Source organism: Aulonocara stuartgranti (assembly GCF_965226115.1).
Source record: "Aulonocara stuartgranti genome assembly, chromosome: 5".
NCBI lineage: Eukaryota > Metazoa > Chordata > Actinopteri > Cichliformes > Cichlidae > Aulonocara > Aulonocara stuartgranti.
Window position 1 is genome coordinate 7,746,472 of NC_138943.1, and position 19,295 is coordinate 7,765,766.

At 38.8% G+C, this 19,295-nt stretch overlaps 2 protein-coding genes across 2 annotated transcripts; one reads left to right on the forward strand and one right to left on the reverse strand.

Moving 5' to 3' along the window:
- Positions 1-225: 225 nt before the first annotated feature.
- On the reverse strand, positions 226-5,982 carry LOC309707556 (adenosine receptor A1). Its single transcript, XM_082534950.1, has 4 exons — positions 5,897-5,982; positions 5,462-5,784; positions 995-3,058; positions 226-879 (listed from the first exon to the last, which is right to left on the reverse strand). The coding sequence occupies exons 1-3, from the start codon at positions 5,924-5,926 to the stop codon at positions 2,449-2,451; spliced, it is 963 nt and encodes a 320-aa protein (XP_082391076.1). The 5' UTR covers positions 5,927-5,982; the 3' UTR covers positions 226-879; positions 995-2,448.
- Positions 5,983-8,742: 2,760 nt separating this feature from the next.
- LOC309707558 (adenosine receptor A1-like) lies at positions 8,743-17,746 on the forward strand. The gene is made up of 2 exons (XM_082534952.1): positions 8,743-15,939; positions 16,070-17,746. Exons 1-2 carry the CDS (start codon positions 15,611-15,613, stop codon positions 16,698-16,700), a joined length of 960 nt encoding a protein of 319 aa, XP_082391078.1. The 5' UTR covers positions 8,743-15,610; the 3' UTR covers positions 16,701-17,746.
- The last annotated feature ends 1,549 nt before the right edge of the window (positions 17,747-19,295 follow it).

The window sequence follows — 19,295 nt, forward strand, 5'->3', positions numbered from 1 at the left end:
CATGATATCTAATAAAATGCATCTAAATGTTAAGGAGTAAAGGAAATTGAGAATTAAACAGGAATTGGCACTTAAAAAATTAGTCCTTTAAATCAGCTTTACAGCACTCTTCAAAGCATTTGCACTGCATGTTTCAATGTTCCAACTTTAAAATATATTAACATATTAATTAGCCTGTAACAGAAACTAACATAGTTATAGCAGTTGTCATTCATAAATCATAGCTGAAATTAATAATTTTTTTAATTACATAGTTGGTTTGGGGGAAAAACCACATGGTACAAATCATTGAAGTGCATGACAGTGAGACAGCTCATTCAATATGTTTACTTCCATCAAAAATGATCAGAAATAGTGCTCAGGTACTGGTAATATTACAAAAATTCCTTACTAAGATGCAGACAAATTCTCTAGTGATCTTTTGTGTTTTAAACATTGCAGAAAATACACACAAAAAAAGACAAAATCAAGTAATCCTTTCATTGCAGCCTATAGTTCAGCCACCTGCTCCTGTCTGTCCTGCGTGAAGAGCCAATCGAACAAAAAGACCACCAAATCTGAAACAAACTCCACAATCGCATTCACGTTTGTCAAGTACCAGACTTTATAGCCACATTCTCCAATAAAAATGACCAAAAAAGTGACCAAAAGCCCAAGGAAGATGCGGTCCATGTAATAGTTTGCTTTATCTCTGAAGGTCCACTGCTCCCACGGTTTTGCAAACTGAGCTTCACGGTATTTGCTTAAGTGTAGCAAGGCATTATGTTCGTCATCCATCTCTTCTTCTGGAGCCTCTAGATCTTGTTCTTCCCCTTGTTCCTCTCCTTCTCTATGAGTGTCAGCCATCTTATAGTTGGTTGGGCATGCAAAATTCTGTTGCTGCTTGAAAATGTTAAAAAAGCAAACGTAAGAAATGATTTTGCAAACTGATGTAGTGATAGTGTTTTGTAGAAGCCTTAAATGTTTCTCCAAATATACATATAAATAGTCTTACCTTGCGAAGATTTCAGTTTCTGTGTGATGAAGTCACGATAGACACTTCCTACTTACACCATGCTTTTACCTCTCTACTGTAGATATTGTTAGGCCAGTGCTCACAGGGCTGTGTGGTGCAAAGGCAGTAAATGCCAGGTTGGTTATGCGGCACCTGCTTCTCTAAGATGAGTGCTGGGGATTAGACCACACTCAGCAGTTTCAAATCCCTCAGCGAGGATGAAGGTTAGAGATGGTAATATATAGTACATATTGACATGTTGAGCGATAATTAAATACCTTTTTGAACCCCATTGTTTTAACACAAAGCCTGGTGTTCTGAGCATATCAAATGGAAAATCATTTAATATTCTAAAAGGATTATACCGCTTTTATGTATTAAGTACTGAGTGGATGTAGTCCTGAGGTCAAACTGATGACGATGCAGAACCGATGCGGCTTTAGCAGAAGCTTTAGCCTTGGAGTTGGAATAAATCACTTGAGCATAATGCTCTGTTGTTAATTTCTTTAAATGCGCCAGAGCCTTTTCACCATTCTGCCACAGCTTGTGAAATATGGCCTCAACTATGTGAATTCGCTGAGGAAGTCCCTGCATCCTATGATAAAGACTTATGGCTGAAAGGCTTTGATATTGGCAGAGTTTTTGTCTCATTTGGTGTAGTGCCTGAATTGATTAATTTGCATTCAAGGCAGAGCCTTTTCATCTCAGCATATATTGAACTGTTTATGTGAAACCCAGAGAACAAACTGCACTCTGTATTGATATTATGCCAGTAAATCTCTTCACTCTTCTGACTGTGTTCATGTGACTCATCAAGCATCTAGTATGTGGTTTTCCAAATTCAATCTTTGCAATGAATCTAATCTCATTTATAAGTCAGTCGACCACTTTGGCACATATTGCAATATTTCGCCCACTATGGAATGCCACTGGCTTTCACACAAACATGGATAATGTCCTTGAAATATAATAACTTTGGCGATGTCTAAGACATACCTGCAACATCTCACTGAGTAGAATGTATTTTGTTAAAATGGGAAATACATCTCTTGTTTCCACTTTGAAGCATTCTGAGCATGAAATATTGAATGCATCATTTATGATGTTTATCTACAGCACATTACAATGATTAAAAAAATCAATATGAATCAGTAAGGAAAGAACTTAATAACAAAAACAAAACAAATCAAATGCCAGACTGATGAAGATATAATTTTCTTTCAGTTTTTCTCACTGCAACCTTGGTTTATTCTAATGAAACTCACAGAAATGTAAATGGTTAAGATATGGGTGTTTCCCAAGACTCAGTGAAGTGCTGTGTTATTCCAGCTAATGGGTTTATTTTCCTTATCAGTTCCATATATCATGTAATCCCATTAGTATTGTTGATACACCATCACTGGAAACCAAGAACAGAAATATCGCAGTCCTTTTTTTACACTTAAATTCACTCTCTAATTTAGGACTACTGTGCTTGTAGGGTATGCGGTCGCTTCTAAGGGTTTACATAACATGCAGCGGCGAATGATTTGGATGAGTGTGGCACGGAAATGCTTCATCTTGAATGCATAAACCAGCGGGTTAAGAGCCGAGTTTACATGGGACATGAAAATCCCTACCTTTGAGGCTATCGGATTGATACAATTTGGGCAAAATAAAGTCACGCAGTTCATGATATGTATTGGGAGCCAGCACAAAGCAAAGAGAAACACCACCAAGGCCAACGATTTGGCTAGTTTCAGCTCCTTCCGGAAGTACTTGTCTCCATCACAGGTGGCCTCAGCACGGCGGTTAAGTTGCTTCCGTATGACCCTAAAGATCTCCACATACAGAGTGATCATTATCAGCAGTGGTGGTGCCACACAGACAAAGAAATTAAAGTACACCATATAGTCCATCCTTATAACAGCGGTGAACTGGCAGCATATTTCACTGGCGTTGCTGCGGTTTGCGGTATCCCGGTTATTCCAGCCAATCATCGGAACCAATCCAGTGAGGAAGGAAAGAATCCAACAGAGACAAATTGCCACGAACGCTCGCCCATTAGTCACTATGATGCTGTACCTGCGCAGTATGATGAAAAAGAAAAGACAGGTTTCCGATTCACCTAAATGCGCATATGAGTACTATAGTTATAGTGTTTCATTGGTCCAATGTCAGCCTTTGAGATTTTTCAAAGTTTTCACAACTGACACTTGACATCAGGATCCAACTGATATATAAAAATGTTGTGTGGTAGACCGCCAGCTTTCATAAAAATGCTACCTCTGTCAGTTGTTTACATAGACAGGAACATTTTAATTTGCTTAAAAGGTTTTTATTTGCATTAAACCTTGCAAAGATATATGGTGCTGTATATCAGTCATGAAGATGGAGAACCTAATTCACTCGATTGAGCACATATTAGGCTCTCTGACTCTAAAGACAATTAAAAAGAGATTAACACCATATGTTCTGCTAGTTCAAGTTCAAAAGACACATGCTATATAATGCAGGGCTCTAGAGTGCGACCAATTTGGTCGCAAATGCGACCAAATTTTTCAGTGGTGCGACTAAAAATAAATATTTGGTCGCACAGGTGCGACCAACTGTTCCGGTAACAAAAAAAAAATCTCTGTAACTCTCCGTGTGGTCAACAACAGACACACATTATGCCCCTATCGTGGACTAAACCAATCAGAGATAGTCAGGGGCGGGACCTCTCTGATTGGCCGTGGTCCAGTTGAAAGTGCAGGTGGAAGAGAGAGGTGAGTAGCTTGAATAAAGCGATATCAATTCATTAACGGATTCCACACAAAGACCTAAACACGGAGCGGACCCAACACATCAGAATCAGCTTCGTCTTTCTCGGCTTTCTCACCCGACGGCCTGAACACGGACACGCTGTCGGAGCTTAGCGATTCTTCGGGTCCGCGCTGTGTTTACGTCTTTTTGCGCTGATTCTGAGCTGCAGGTTTTGCCTCTCTCCAACCAAAATTCACCGAGCCTGCAGCAAAAGAAGCAGCAAACTGCGCTTCACATTTGATCAATGTCGTCATGAATTCCCTCTGACTTTTGCTGTTTTGCTTCCACCACGATAAAAATCACACTTCCTGCACAGCTCTCTCTCTCTCTCTCTGTACTTCAGGAACAGTTTCCCGTCTCAAATCTGTTTTCTGCATTATTCATTCGCTTATTACCCACCAGTCTAGCGTTGTTTACAGCGCTTTTTCTTTTTTCACTTAAATGACCTCGGACAAGAAAGCCTAATTTCTGCTGTTCAATACTGAAGAAATTTAAATTTCTTAAAATTATGCAAAATTGCAGAATATTTTTAAGGTTATCTGCTATAAAAAGCCAGACCAGGAAAATCTCCTTCATGTTTTCCTGTGTTTTATTCTCAGTTACTTTCACACAAAGGCATCTGCTGTGATTTTCACAATTCTGATGAAGTCTCATGTGTATCAGTACTGATAAATGATCAGAATTATAATATTTCTGACTGTCTGAGGCTAAATTGAATCAAATCAGGACTTTGAGAACCGGAATTGAATGGATTATAGAAATCAGTGATGATACTCAGCCCTAGTGAGCAGCCTAGGCCTGAGAGAAGTGGATGTACTGTAGCTGTGGGTAATAAGAAAAGATGAAAAGAACTATTGATAACTTTTTTGTTAAGTTAAGGCCTGATCTGTCTGAAATTCATAGCCAGTGCTCTGACACGGTGCCATCAATATTTGAATGCTGAAAAAGCACAGTGTATCCAGAAAACACATTATATGCTGCAGTAAATGCACTGCCCAAGTGTCCCCTCTCCCCACGGCCTTTCAGCAGCAGACAGCAGCAAACAGGTTGTCAGAGGAGGCCAAGATGATGATTAAGTTTTTAACATTTTCTACAATATTGACAAAGCACTTTAAGCACAAGTTTGTTAGTTAATAATTTAGAAATTAATATTGTCTGTATGGACTTCCCCCCCCCAAAGAAAGTGCACATGTAAAACTGCGGTGTTAAGCGATGCGGTTGAAAAATTTGAGTGCACCTAACTTTTGTGCCGGTACGCCTAAATTTTTAAAGTTAGGCATACCGGTGCGCCCATGTCAAAAAGTTAGTCTAGAGCCCTGTAATGTGATATCAATTAAAATGTTTGTGAAATAAATTTATGCTTATAAGTAGGATGAATATTGTACAGAACCTAGATCAGTGGATGACTAATTTGCATGATTAATTTTGGACAGGAAAGCTGCAATGGACTGGATCAGGCAGTCTTTATCGGTCAAGGAGGATGCTGACATCAGTTTCCTATGGTGTTCTGCTATGAATATTGAGTTCTTCTTAATGTAAACAGATCATGATTTACTACATTGATACTGTAATTCTCAACTTTCACTACTTTATTCCAATTAATTTATTTTTACCTTTTCAGATAAAACAAATAACAATAAAAAAACAAACACACAAACAACTGCTTTTAAATCAGTTCCTCACCTGGTAGGAATTTTGACTCGCAGATATCTGTCGATGGCTATTGCCAGTAGGGAAAAGATGGAGCTCTGGGTGATCATCAGAATCAGGCAAGACAGGAAGAGGCATGTGTAGAACTGAGTGTAATATCCCACACTGATAACGATAGCTAGAGGGATGACCAAAAGTCCCACAGCGATGTCAGCCATGGCCAGAGACACAATGAAGCAGAAGGTTGCGTTGCGGAGAGCCCGGTTTTCATACACCACCAGCACCACCAGTACATTCCCCACCACAGAGGCCAGAGCAATAGTGGTCTCAATGGAGATGTACACCATATCCATGTGCTCGTGAGGTTGGACAGGACAGGAAGTCATTATTACACTTCACAGATCCCACTTATCTTAAAGAAATACATTTAGTTCAGACTTTCCATTTATCATTATTTATGTTCCTTACCTGACTGGAGGAATTTCCTATTTGTGCCATTTTCACAGTGAGTGGAGCTTATGTTCATGGTGGCATGGTGAAGAACTGAACCTCAGAATGTCATTCAAGCTCTGGACAGGACTGGATACCCTGCATCACCACTCTTCTACGTCCTCTACTCTCTCGCTCTCACCAACTCACTCTCTCACAAGTCATAAAATCAAGGGGAGGGACTTTGATTCCTGCAGCATCCTGCAGCAAGAGTTTCACTTGCATTAAGTGTGTATCTGTGTGTGTGTGTGTGTGTGTGTGTGTGTGTGTTTGCGGTTTTTGAGAGGAACTGCGGTCTGTAATAACTGGCAGGAAATACTGTCAAAAGGGCTTAATAATAGCGAGCTTTAACCTCAAGATGGCTCTGCATTAGAACTCATTTTATCTTACCTTGTATGGTGCTAATATCCTGTCGAAACTCACCTTGAAACATTAAGGCATGCTTTCAAAATGTCTAATCTCTATTACTGCAGTGCAATTTTTATCTGAATTAGCCAGCCTTGTATTGCTCTCCTAGAGCTCGTGCAAAAAAAAACTGCCACTCAAAGTATTGGTGCAAGCGAGAGCACATCACTCCAATTTTAGCTTTCCTTCACTGGCATCCGGTTTGTTTACAAATCCATTTTAAAATCCATTTAGTTGTTTAAAGTCTCTTAACAGTTGTGCTCCCTTTTATCTGTCTGAACTGCTGTACCCATATATCACTCTCACTCTGTCACTCTCTTTTTGGGGTTTTTTTTTGTTTAAAAAAAACAGTTTTACTCCCTGACCTTTGACCCAGTGAGAGATATTAACAGTTATTCTGAGATACTTTTTATGTACTATTTTATTGTTTAACTTCTACAGCTCTTTTGTTTTTCTGCATCTCTTACCCTTTCTGCTTTTTGGTCAGCCCTCTTGTTGTTTTCTAAAAGTGCTTTATAAATGAAGTGGTACAATATGGTATTATAAAATGATTTACATATATCAGCCTACAACCAAAGTTGAAGTGCTTTCTAGAATGTAATAAAAATCCTCTAAGAAAATACTACTGCAGCAATGCCTGAAATGTCTTGCCTGTAGTTCTGGCTTTTCATGTGTTGGCACACTGGCATAAAGCCTACCTGGCATGCCTTTGACCCACTTTGGATCAGGGTGTGGAGTGCTACATTACCAGCTTATTTTAGCCAGCTTAGCAAATGGCATTCATAGACTGTATACAGTGGGGCAAAAAAGTATTTAGTCAGCCACCGATTGTGCAAGTTCCCCCACCTAAAATGATGACAGAGGTCAGTAATTTGCACCAGAGGTACACTTCAACTGTGAGAGACAGAATGTGAAAAAAAAATCCATGAATCCACATGGTAGGATTTGTAAAGAATTTATTCGTAAATTAGGGTGGAAAATAAGTATTTGGTCAATAACAAAAATACAACTCAATACTTTGTTATTGCCAACAAAGGTTATGTTACAGAGGTCAAACGTTTACTATAGGTCTTCACCAGGTTTGCACACACAGTAGCTGGTATTTTGGCCCATTCCTCCATGCAGATCTTCTCGAGAGCAGTGATGTCGCCGAGCAACACGGACTTTCAACTCCCGCCACAGATTTTCTATGGGGTTGAGGTCTGGAGACTGGCTAGGCCACTTCAGGACTTTCAAATGCTTCTTACGGAGCCACTCCTTTGTTGCCCGGGCGGTGTGTTTTGGATCATTGTCATGTTGGAAGACCCAGCCTCGTTTCATCTTCAAAGTTCTCACTGATGGAAGGAGGTTTTGGCTCAAAATCTCACGATACATGGCCCCATTCATTCTGTCCTTAACACGGATCAGTCGTCCTGTCCCCTTGGCAGAAAAACAGCCCCATAGCATGATGTTTCCACCCCCATGCTTCACAGTAGGTATGGTGTTCTTGGGATGCAACTCAGTATTCTTCTTCCTCCAAACACGACGAGTTGAGTTTATACCAAAAAGTTCTACTTTGGTTTCATCTGACCACATGACATTCTCCCAATCCTCTGCTGTATCATCCATGTGCTCTCTGGCAAACTTCAGACGGGCCTGGACATGCACTGGCTTCAGCAGCGGAACACGTCTGGCACTGCGGGATTTGATTCCCTGCCGTTGTAGTGTGTTACTGATGGTGACCTTTGTTACTTTGGTCCCAGCTCTCTGCAGGTCATTCACCAGGTCCCCCCGTGTGGTTCTGGGATCTTTGCTCACCGTTCTCATGATCATTTTGACCCCACGGGATGAGATCTTGCGTGGAGCCCCAGATCGAGGGAGATTATCAGTGGTCTTGTATGTCTTCCATTTTCTGATGATTGCTCCCACAGTTGATTTTTTCACACCAAGCTGCTTGCCTATTGTAGATTCACTCTTCCCAGTCTGGTGCAGGTCTACAATACTTTTCCTGGTGTCCTTCGAAAGCTCTTTGGTCTTGGCCATGGCGGAGTTTGGAGTCTGACTGTTTGAGGCTGTGGACAGGTGTCTTTTATACAGATGATGAGTTCAAACAGGTGCCATTCATACAGGTAAAGAGTGGGGGACAGAAAAGCTTCTTACAGAAGACGTTACAGGTCTGTGAGAGCCAGAGATTTTCCTTGTTTGAGGTGACCAAATACTTATTTTCCACCCTAATTTACGAATAAATTCTTTACAAATCCTACCATGTGGATTCATGGATTTTTTTTTCACATTCTGTCTCTCACAGTTGAAGTGTACCTCTGGTGCAAATTACTGACCTCTGTCATCATTTTAAGTGGGGGAACTTGCACAATCGGTGGCTGACTAAATACTTTTTTGCCCCACTGTAGGTGGAAATTATTGCTAGCATACAAATACATACGAATGATCTGATATCCCTGTGTTTGTATTGTTCCTACATCATCATTGGTCCAGGATCAACATTGCAACTGACCAATGGCATGGTCTGAGCATTCAGTTAGCATTAGTCACAATGTTTGCTAATGCAGAAATTATTACTAGCCAACATTAGTAACCAAAATTTGGCTAACAGGAAAACCAAGTTAATAGTATATTTATTATACTGCATAAATTAATAAAGAAAACACCTGAAATGCTTATCATTTGTTTCCAAAGAGAGATTTATATAAACAAAGACAATTTGACAGGTCAAGTTCTCTTGTATTGCTCGTTTCACTTACAGATATAATTCCAATCAGTCACTGCAAATACCTCTTAAGTTTAGAGCAGCTTAAATGTAAGAATGCACATTTATGTGGAAATAAACTAATAAACATTTGACTGTTTGAAGTTTAAAACACAAACTGTTTCCCAGGTCTTTCTTTTGAACTGCTTTTCTATAACATGAATTACCCACAGGTAGTAGAAAAAACTTCATTTACTTATAAAGCTTAATTTAATTGTCCATCCAAGGATGCAAAGACTTTGGCAGCATTACTGAGCGAGCAATCACTGAGATGGTCTTTAGTTGCTTAAGCAAGCAGATTGAATGTCTGCCCATAAGTATATTCAGTAAGATCACTTCACTTTAAAGAAAGCGATGACTCTGGATGTTGTTTTGGCCGGTTGCCTAAAATCTCAGGCCTGAGTGTATGCATTAGGACATTTGTGAGAAAACACTGAATCAGACTTACAGGCCTCTGTCACTCCATAATCAATCTATACACATTATCAGTACTGAGGAAATAACCGTGAATACAGAGTACTGTAACATAGAACCCTGTTGTTGTTTATCCATATCCTTATGACAGTTTCCTTGTTCCCTCTTTTTCTCGTGAAACAGTCCAGTAAAGTTAAAATATTCCTTAGTGGCAATGTGGTTATTAAAAGCTAATGTAACATGCCTAAGAAACATGTATTTGGTTCCATTATTTATTTATTCAAAGTCATGGTTATCTATCCCCATCAAGTTGTCACGCATTGGTTTTACAGGCTTCTTTCTTCGCCTCACACTAGAGTTGGATGTCTCGAGACCGGTCTTGTAAAGTCACGTAAAAGTGGTCTCGAGATCGGTCTCAAGGCCACTTTTATGTGGTCTTGGTCTTGTGTTGGTCTTGACGGACTTCGGTCTTGTCTTGGTCTCGCTGTCTCGGTCTTGATGTCTCAGATCGATATAGTGGTCGGGAGATTTGGAGTCAACAGTATCCATGACACACAACGTAATGTTCGATAATGTGTCATACGCAAAAGCCCCACTCAATTTCCTTTTGCTGCTCAGCTCTCACACAGTGGCTCAGCTATACTTCAATCCCTCCATATTGTGGCCAATCACATGTGAGGATATGGGATATTATCATTATGTGAAAAACAGAGAGGGTGAGAGATGCGACACTCAAGTGGAGAGTCCGTCTGTCCTCTCAGTAAGTGAGTGAGACAGTAGACAGCGGTGAGCAGGGCTGTGCGAGTGCATCGCAAAAACACATAAATATGCCTGACACCCGTAAACGAAGCAGCATCTGGCTGCAGTTTAAAGACTTTTTTGTCTCGGTCTCTGTCTTGGTCTCGTCTTGACTTTGTCTTAGTCTTGACTCGGTCTGTCTTGGTCTTGGTTTAGGCGGTCTTGAAGTGTACCTCACACCAAAAGATTGATTAGTATGTTGCCCTATTATTTATGCTGTCTCACATGAGGTACTATGAAAATAAAAAAGAGCCCCTTTAATCTGTGAATTGCACCACAGTAAGTAAGGCAGTTATTCTGTCACACATAACAGTGCACAGCCCATATTGAACATACTACAAATTCCTCTGTAGTGGCGATACATTTATCAAACATAGTGAAGACTTGTTAAATTTCTTTACACAAAATATTTTTGTCCCAATCTGTCACAGGCTGTACAATGAAATCAGCCACCTGATTGCTCCACAACCTGCATTATGCACAAACCATCATTACCTATAAACAGAAAAAATAAATTTGATTATGGCCTTGCAGGGATCCGCTTCCACATGTGCCACAGGGATTACATGACAGTAACACTTCTATTACCGGTATCAATCAACAAAATTATTCTCAACATCCTCATCAAGCATCCCGGTGCAATGTAGAATTTATTTCACTCTGGCATAATCATTTAGCTGAGTTTTCAGGTGAAACACACACCACTAAGTCGGATTATGCTGTAGATGGGGGGGGGGAATAAAAGGGAAACAAAATGAACAGGTGGAGGTAGCAAATCATTTTACTTGTATCCTTGAATCTCTCCCTTCCTAATTATGTTCTTCCATTTATTTTCTTACAACCTTTCTCCATCTCTTCACTCTGTTGTTAGAACTGCTGTCCCTCCTCCTACACTGCTCCAAAGCAAGTGCCAGCAACAGCAGCCTCTTGTGACTGCAAGCACTCATTACCAGTTGTGGCTAATAGTACTTTTTATTTATGAAAGACTCCTAAATCTTTCATGCAACTATTAGCAATATCGTTTGTTTAATCCGTCTCCTAGGGTTGCCAACCGTCCCTTAAAATACGGAATCGCCCCGTATTTCGAAACAAAAGTACACGTCCTGTATTGAGCTAATAAGGGACGCACTTTGTCCCGTAATACAGTGAGAATCAAAAGTAGTCTATAACTTTTAATGGAATTAACGCTTTGTTTGAAAACATAATTCCCAGCCCCTCTCCTGCTTTGTGACCAATGAGCTGACAGCACACTTATGACAATTCGAGTATGACAATTCAGATTACCGCTCATCTCATTGGTCGAGGAAAGGTCGCTTACGGAGAAAATACCGGAAGACAACAGATGACCACAACAAGAAGCATGGCCAACAGGGGAACAAACGCCGACACGGCGGTGCAAGTCTCGGATGACAGTACACCTAAAGCTGGGCAAACACTGTGCGATTTTTTCAGTCACGTTATTCAGCTCCTGCTCAAACTGCACGATTGACTCGCAGGGGTTAGAAGTTGGTAGGTCACGATGCAGGTCTCACACTATACCGCCCGATGCTCTGATGCGACCTGAGTGCTCACACTGTGCCTCCATAACACGAAGGTTATAACAGAAAATCTGTCGCGCTCTCTCTCTCCGTCTTACACTCACACAGACACACACACCACCACCATCAACTTTGCTAAATTGCTAATGAAAAACATGATCAGGCAGCTGTGATTGAGCAGCAGTGTAAATCCAACTGTTTTCACGGTTGTTGTGGTCGTGATAATTTTGTGATGCCACATCGAAAAGGCTCGGATGAGCTTTCCAAAGTTCTACAAGTTGTGCCTCCATCGCTTGTGTCCAGATCACACGCTGCACAGCCGTGCTGCTCCATCTTTTACACCAACGTTTACGTGTTTGCGCGCGAGCAGTGTGAGCGGCTGTGATGAGACCCTCACGAGCGATTGATGATCGGGAGCTGGTCGTGAGGTGTTAATCACTTCTCGTTACCCCACGTATACTACACGATGCACGATGAAGGCCAAAATCGGTCCGATCACTCAAAAATCGGCTCAAAGTGGGCCTAAAACCGCACAGTGTGAGCCCAGCATTAGAGCAGCAATGTTTGTTCCCCTCAGAGAAAGGGAAGAATGGGAAAAGGAAAACACCTGGCTGGAAAAAGTTAATATGGGCATGTGCAATGAATATCAGCGCTATGTGGCCAGAAGTGTGATAATATAATTTATTTTGTGTAATAAACAACTGCAAGGATAGATGATTACAACAAATAGATGACTAATACATAAAAGTAATACATAGATGAATAATGATGATGAGTTAAGATGCGTAATCATGGGAACAAGCGGGTTTACAAACAGGAGCAGCTGATTAGCATTAGAAAAGCTGAAATAATATTTCAACTGAAGCCGATTGTACTAAATGCACTAAATGTGCACTGTTACAAGAATGTTTTTCTTTCTATTGTTTTCTATTATTTTAAGTTAAGCAGGACAGAGTTCTTTTAAAGAAAGATTTACTTATATTCTCAAAAGTTAAGCATGACAGGCTTCTGTTTAAGAAGGAGACCTGTTTTATTGTGTTAATGTTGTCATTTTGAGCTAAAAATAAATGGCTAAATGATCATTTGTTTCACATGTGTTCATATCACAAAGAATACACATCTACTTAAATCAAATTCAAGTCAAAGGGTTAAAAAAATAATTTCACACACAAAAAAAGAGCTAGAAAATTCACCACACTGGGAAGGGTGAAGACAACTGGGTCGCCCGGCCCTGGCCACGAGGTGTCCCTTATTTATTTTTCAGGGAGTTGGCAACCCTACCGTCTCCTGACGTTTCGATGTGACACTACTTAACTGTTCGCAAATATTGTCGCATTTTATGTATTTATATGTAGACCAGAATGCCAATTTAAATTTTATGTATTTTGGATATTTGGAAAAAGTCTGATTTTGAAAATAAGATAGCTAATGTTATGCTAATAGCATTAGCAAGATGCTAGTTGTACTTATTTCCTACTCTGAAAAATACTAATTAATGCAGAACACAAGAGACAGCCTATGGGTCTAGAATCTGCTTTATACCCTACCTTGAATGTACAATATTGTTTTCTTGGAGCGGGCTTTGTTTTTATATTTTTAAAGTTGAGGTATAGTTTAACCCAGATCAACTGATCACTCAGGGTTGATATGCTGGTTCTTCATTGCATTACAAACAATGTTATTGACAGTCAAGCAGTATTTTAGCTTCTAAGAAAAGGCAAACTGTAATATTAAATATTAAACTTGGATCTAAATATTTTAATAAATTAAGAAGAGTAGTATTTTGAAGTGTGTTCCTATTCATTGTTGCATTGATTTTTCACACCCTCAGTCTGGCTTGTGTGCTCTGTTTCTAACTCAATTTCTAGCTGCCCCAGTTCAGGTTTTGTTTTGACCTATGCCAAAAATAAAGCTGTGGGTTTTTAGCTTAAGTTTCACTTTCACGAGTCTGCATTTGGGGCCTACTTTCCTGCTTGCTGCACACAGATCCTGACAGTTTTGTGCTCAGCCATTAAATACTTGCATTATTATTTATGTTAAATGAACAATAATGGAAATGTGTTCAGAACTGTTTCAGAGCACATGCATTGATTTCTCCAGAATCCTTTTTGTTGCTAATGCAGTGCTTCACAAGTCGATGATTGCCATTCAATATGATTTTAAGGTTTTTCGAGTTCTCTGGATTCATTAAATCTTTAAGCTCCTGAAAATCTTTGCTTTAAAAAAAAATTAAACGTTTATTATTAAACTGTGGAACTATTTAGTCTTTCCAATGTGAAATCATGATCATTTTTATTTAGTCTAAGCCTCTCTGGCATGCTCATGTTAAACTAAACAATGTTTTATCAGTGTTCGCAGCTTGTAGACAAGTAAATGAAATATGTTTTCCATCCTTATTTCTTAATTAGCTACTGTAGTGTTTATTGAAACAATGTGCAAGCAGCAGCATTATAGTGCAACAGTAGAGACACACGGTATGAGTCAAAGGTAGCCTAGGTCTAGTGCTTTCCCTGGACATTTTAAATAGAAGTATAACATAATGCTTAATGCTTTAGTTTTGCAAATAGATTCAACTGGTCACTTGTCAGGAGGTGCATGATAACGTCACATAATAAAACTGAGGGTTGTTGAAGTAGCTCACTTTTTATCATTATTGGAGACTCCCTTGTGGCTGTTACTTTCAGACAAGCCCTGACGACTAGGCTTGTCTCGTCGTGCACACTTACTAGGGAGCACAAAGGCATGGTGTTGTTATAGCAACATGGCACTTGCATGTTACATAACATTTATATTGGTATTTTCATGGACAGTATGATATTGCATGACCCTAATAACTGGTGCAATGAACATGGTACATTTAGATGACTGGTACACTGGTTATGGCGGTTTAGGGTAAATTAAAGAACCCCTCCTGCACTTTACAGTGCTCTGGCTTTATGTGTTATATTATAACCACATACTTGCAGCAGAGAGAGAATCACTCACTTCCCAAAACATGTTTTTTTTTGTTTTTTTTTTAACTGTCACCATGCATGCTCACAGTATACATAGTTTCTTATACTGCATTTTTGTAATTTAAATAAATTGTTTTTAGTACAGATCTGTTTCACTGTTAAAAATTTGTACTGATACTTCACATTATGACATTTTTAAGCATATTGGCCAATACCAGTCAGCAACTCTCCTGTCAGCTTAGGGGAGAGTTGTTGTAAAATCACATATTTGTCTAACCTTATTTATGGTCTGTTTAAGGGTTGGTCACCTTACCCATTCAGGCTCTAGAATGATATTTTCAAAACAAGGACTCCCTAACAGAGTGACAAAATATTTATGTTGCTATATTTTGCTAAACCTGTAATTTATCTAATATAACATAAAGCTGCTTCTGTAAACTTATAATAATTATTAGCAGATGTTTTTAGTATAATCTGGCCAAGTTGATATCAGGATATATCTCATTTCCTCTCAGCAGAAAGACTATGAGGGTTCTTTTTTTAAACTGTTTTTCTAAACCACATAATGCAACATGCCTACAGTTTGGTTTCTTTTTCTTTTTTGTTAGGCCAGAAAAATATTAAAGTGCAACCAGACATTCGTTAAAACATGCATATTGAAAACCATGCAAAACCTTAGTGTGTGGTCAAACATCAAGAAAAAAACAAGCGTCATTGAAAGTTAAGAAAAAAAACTTCCTCAAATGTTTCACCGGAAGGAGATGTGGTGATAATAGTCTTTTTGCACATAATGCAGCTGCACCATTAACCTGCACACACCAACCAGACTGGACGCACAATGAAGGAGGAAGACACTATTTATACCGTGGTGGAAGTGCTCATTGCTGTTATTTGCTGTCTGGGTAACATGCTGGTAATTTTGGCCCTTTGGATCAGTAGAAACATTCAGCAGACAACCTTCTGCCTTATTGTCTCGCTGGCTGTGGCTGATTTTCTAGTAGGTTGCGTGGCAATACCATTGGCTGTAGTGGTGGATGAACGAGTGAAGACTTCATTCAAGACCTGTCTCTTCATCAGCTGTGTGGTCATCCTGCTGACTTTTGTTTCAGTTCTGTGCCTTGCAGCTATTGCTGTAGACCGTTTCCTTCGGGTGTGTATCCCTATCAGGTAGGATGGCCTGCATAACCAGATCTTTAATTTATAAGCATTCACCATACTAATAACTTTATGAAAACTTTATGTAATTAAAAATAATTACAATTAGTTTGAAACTAATAGGAATTTTTTTTACTTATAGGTACAAAAGGACTGTAACACACAGACTCTCTTGTTGTGTGGTAGCAGCATGTTGGCTTGCTGCAATTCCTCTCAGCTTTACTCCTATGTTTGGATGGCACGAGAATGAAACTTTAAATTATACAACTTGCAAGTTTACAGATGTCATCCCAATGTCATACCTGGTTTATTTCAACTTTTTTCTCTGCACATTGACGCCTCTGTTGGTAATGACTGCTTTATACATCTATGTGTTTTGCACAATCAGAAGAAGCCTTCGAGACAAACCAGGGAGCCATGCCCGAAATTCTTACAATTACTTAAGGAAAGAGAAACAGCTGGCGGGATCTCTGTTTCTGGTACTGGCCTTGTTTGCCCTGTGCTGGCTCCCTCTCCACATAATGAACTGTATTCAGCACTTTGGAAATAGTGAGGTACCAAAACAAGCTTTTAATGTTGGGATTGTGCTCTCTCATGCTAACTCAGCTGTCAACCCAGTTGTCTATGCATTCAAAATACAAAAAATCAAAAGAGCATATCTAAAGATCTGGAAAGAGTGCATTTCATGTGGAACAGAAAAGCAGGAATCACAGATAAGCCAGACAACAGACAAGTCCAGCAGTAACAATGATAGTCTGGCCCAAAATGAATGAAGGCTGACGTCCTTGTTTGATTCTATTTTATTAGGGATCAAATTTGATTGGCTTTTGAAATGTATGTATTAAAACTAGTGAGTTGATGATTACCTTGGTGTGTGTCAGGCCTAGAACCAAATATTATATTATTTAGATACTCATATGTTTGCTAGGTATTCAGTTTTAAATTTTCATCCATCCATCTATTCTCTTATCCAATTCAGGGTCACAAGATCCCAGCTGTTATAGGGAAAGGGGTGGCAGTACCCCCTGGACAGGTTGCCAGTCTGTCACTGGGCACACTAAATATTAGTTTCTTTTAAATGTGGAAATTTAATCCATCTCAGCTTACATCCTTGGAGTCCATGTCATTTAAACTAGTAATGATGCCGCTTTAGTTCACTTCATTAAGGCCAACTAGGGGACTAAACATTTTTTTTTAATATAGCAGTTTCACTATCTAGCCAAAGCTTTAAATATTTGCTGTAGCTTACTGCTGAGTTGTTTTAGAGATAGCCCTAGTGTGTACAGATGTAAAGCACATGTTTCTGTCTATATTGTGTAAACTGGTGCAGAAAAAAAGACCAACTTCCTCTTGTTTTTAAAGTTAAGTTTTTAGATAAAGTTTCATATCACTCTTTCTCTGTTTCTGTTCAAGTTCTAGTTCGTCATATGTTGATATGAAGACTCTCCATTAATATCAACAGACAGTGTATTCTGTTCGAAAATTATATTCACTGTTCTTTGAAGTGGTAGTTAAAGTAAAATAAAATGGAATTGTGTAGGGGTAACTGATGCCTGAGTTCTGACTTTTATTAAACTAAAAAATCATTGACTTCAGAATTGAAGAATGACATTTCTTTGCCTTCAGAAACTCCTGGGTTGCGTTTGCAGTATGCAGCAGCGCTGTCCAATCAGTTTTGCAGCAATTTGCTGTGCAGAGTATAGCTTTTTTAGAGTGTGCAATTCATCATGTTATGTCTGTCAGCACTCACATCTTCAGTACCTTCAGTACCCACATCTCCAGACCTTGATAATGACACTGCTTGGCAGTAAAATATTCAATTCATTAAAATGAAATGAAAATGGAGGAACATTTATAAAATTCTTAAGCCACTAATGCGTCATTTTATATATATATATATATATATATATATATATATATATATAGTTCAACCATCAAGACTTAATAAAGAAATGATTATGCTAGGTTTAAGGAAAAAATTCAATGTACAACCTTTTAATTTTATTAGAAATTTTATTATAGTAACTGATTTTGGATAATGTTTTCAGATATGTTTATTTAGAAATGTTTCCTTTAGGCGGGCATTTACATTGACGTCTACATGTTTCTATAAAAAATGCAAGCCAGTAAAGACAGGGATTAAAAAAAAGAGGGGTATATACATACATAACTCAGACTACCTTCCCCTTAGCCCTCAGATGCAGACCCCGGATACTGATTTTGGATAATAAATGTAATGAAAACAACTTCAGACAATCAGTACGATTATTTTATATGTATCACTGTGTAAATTACTGTACATTAAAACTCATCAGACTCAACTGGCAGTATCAATATTCTTGGCAGTATTCTTCTCTTTGAGTCTATAGTACAGATCTATTCTATACAAACTTTCCTTATATCTTTGCAAACATATTTTAAAGAACCTGAAAAAAATTATAGCTTAGAAGGCAAACATGGGAAACAGAGCTTCGAGTTCTTCTTTTTTATGTATAGGTCTTGTATCTTTTGTTACTTTGTGGTTAGTTGCGATACTATCAAGAATTCCTTTTTCAGTTTACCCGTCTGCTAACCTAATGTTGCATAGTTCTTCCACTAAGTTGCAAAATGCAAAATTTTGTTCATGTAAAACTTTTACTGTGATCTTTCTGACAGTATTAATATCAACGTAATACAAATTCCCTAATGTGACACTGGATATTAAATACTTGTGGATTTACATATTCTGTCAAAGAAATTGTTTTACAAATCTGAAGTCATACTGGAAATTAGATGGCTAACATTTGCTCATTGAAATGCGTTCTTTAAGCTATACATTTTGTCATTGAATTATATTGCAGCTCATTTAAAATCAACTTGTCAAGTGAAAATATGCCTGTTTTTTATTCTGTAAATCTGTTATTACTATATCAGATATATACAATGCAGGTTAAAATACAATACAGGTCCCAAAGTTAAGATCATTTGTGGAGCTATAATAGTCTTTTTGCCACAAGATGGCATCAGAGTGGCTCCTTCAAGCACTTATTGTACCTCTCAAGGAAGGTAATAGGCTGTATAGTTATCACCTGAATAGGATTGAGTCCATCCCACAAACTATACAACCTACTACCTCACCTTGCTAGGCTCAACTTCAAACCCAAATGAAAAGCCTTAATAACAAGGCTTTGGTCAGTATACACCAATTAGAAAGGGTAGACAGGTTCTACTGTTCGATTACATAATTAAATGACAGTCTTTCTTTGGACTGCAGTTGTCTTTAAACAGGTGTGGGTAGATTATTTGTATTTTCATAAGTGATGCGTTCCTTTATCCAGGGAGCTTCTCGTGCACATAGGATTTGGCATCTCCGCAGATTAACCTGTTTC

Coding starts and splice junctions, on each gene's coding strand:
- LOC309707556 (XM_082534950.1), bottom strand. CDS start 5,926: ATGGCACAAATAGGAAATTCCTCCAGTCAG. Junction 5,785..5,896: donor TAGGAAATTCCTCCAGTCAG/GTAAGGAACATA, acceptor CAACCTCACGAG/CACATGGATATGGTGTACAT. Junction 3,059..5,461: donor CGAGTCAAAATTCCTACCAG/GTGAGGAACTGA, acceptor CATACTGCGCAG/GTACAGCATCATAGTGACTA.
- LOC309707558 (XM_082534952.1), top strand. CDS start 15,611: ATGAAGGAGGAAGACACTATTTATACCGTGGTGGAAGTGCTCATTGCT. Junction 15,940..16,069: donor CGGGTGTGTATCCCTATCAG/GTAGGATGGCCT, acceptor TTTTACTTATAG/GTACAAAAGGACTGTAACAC.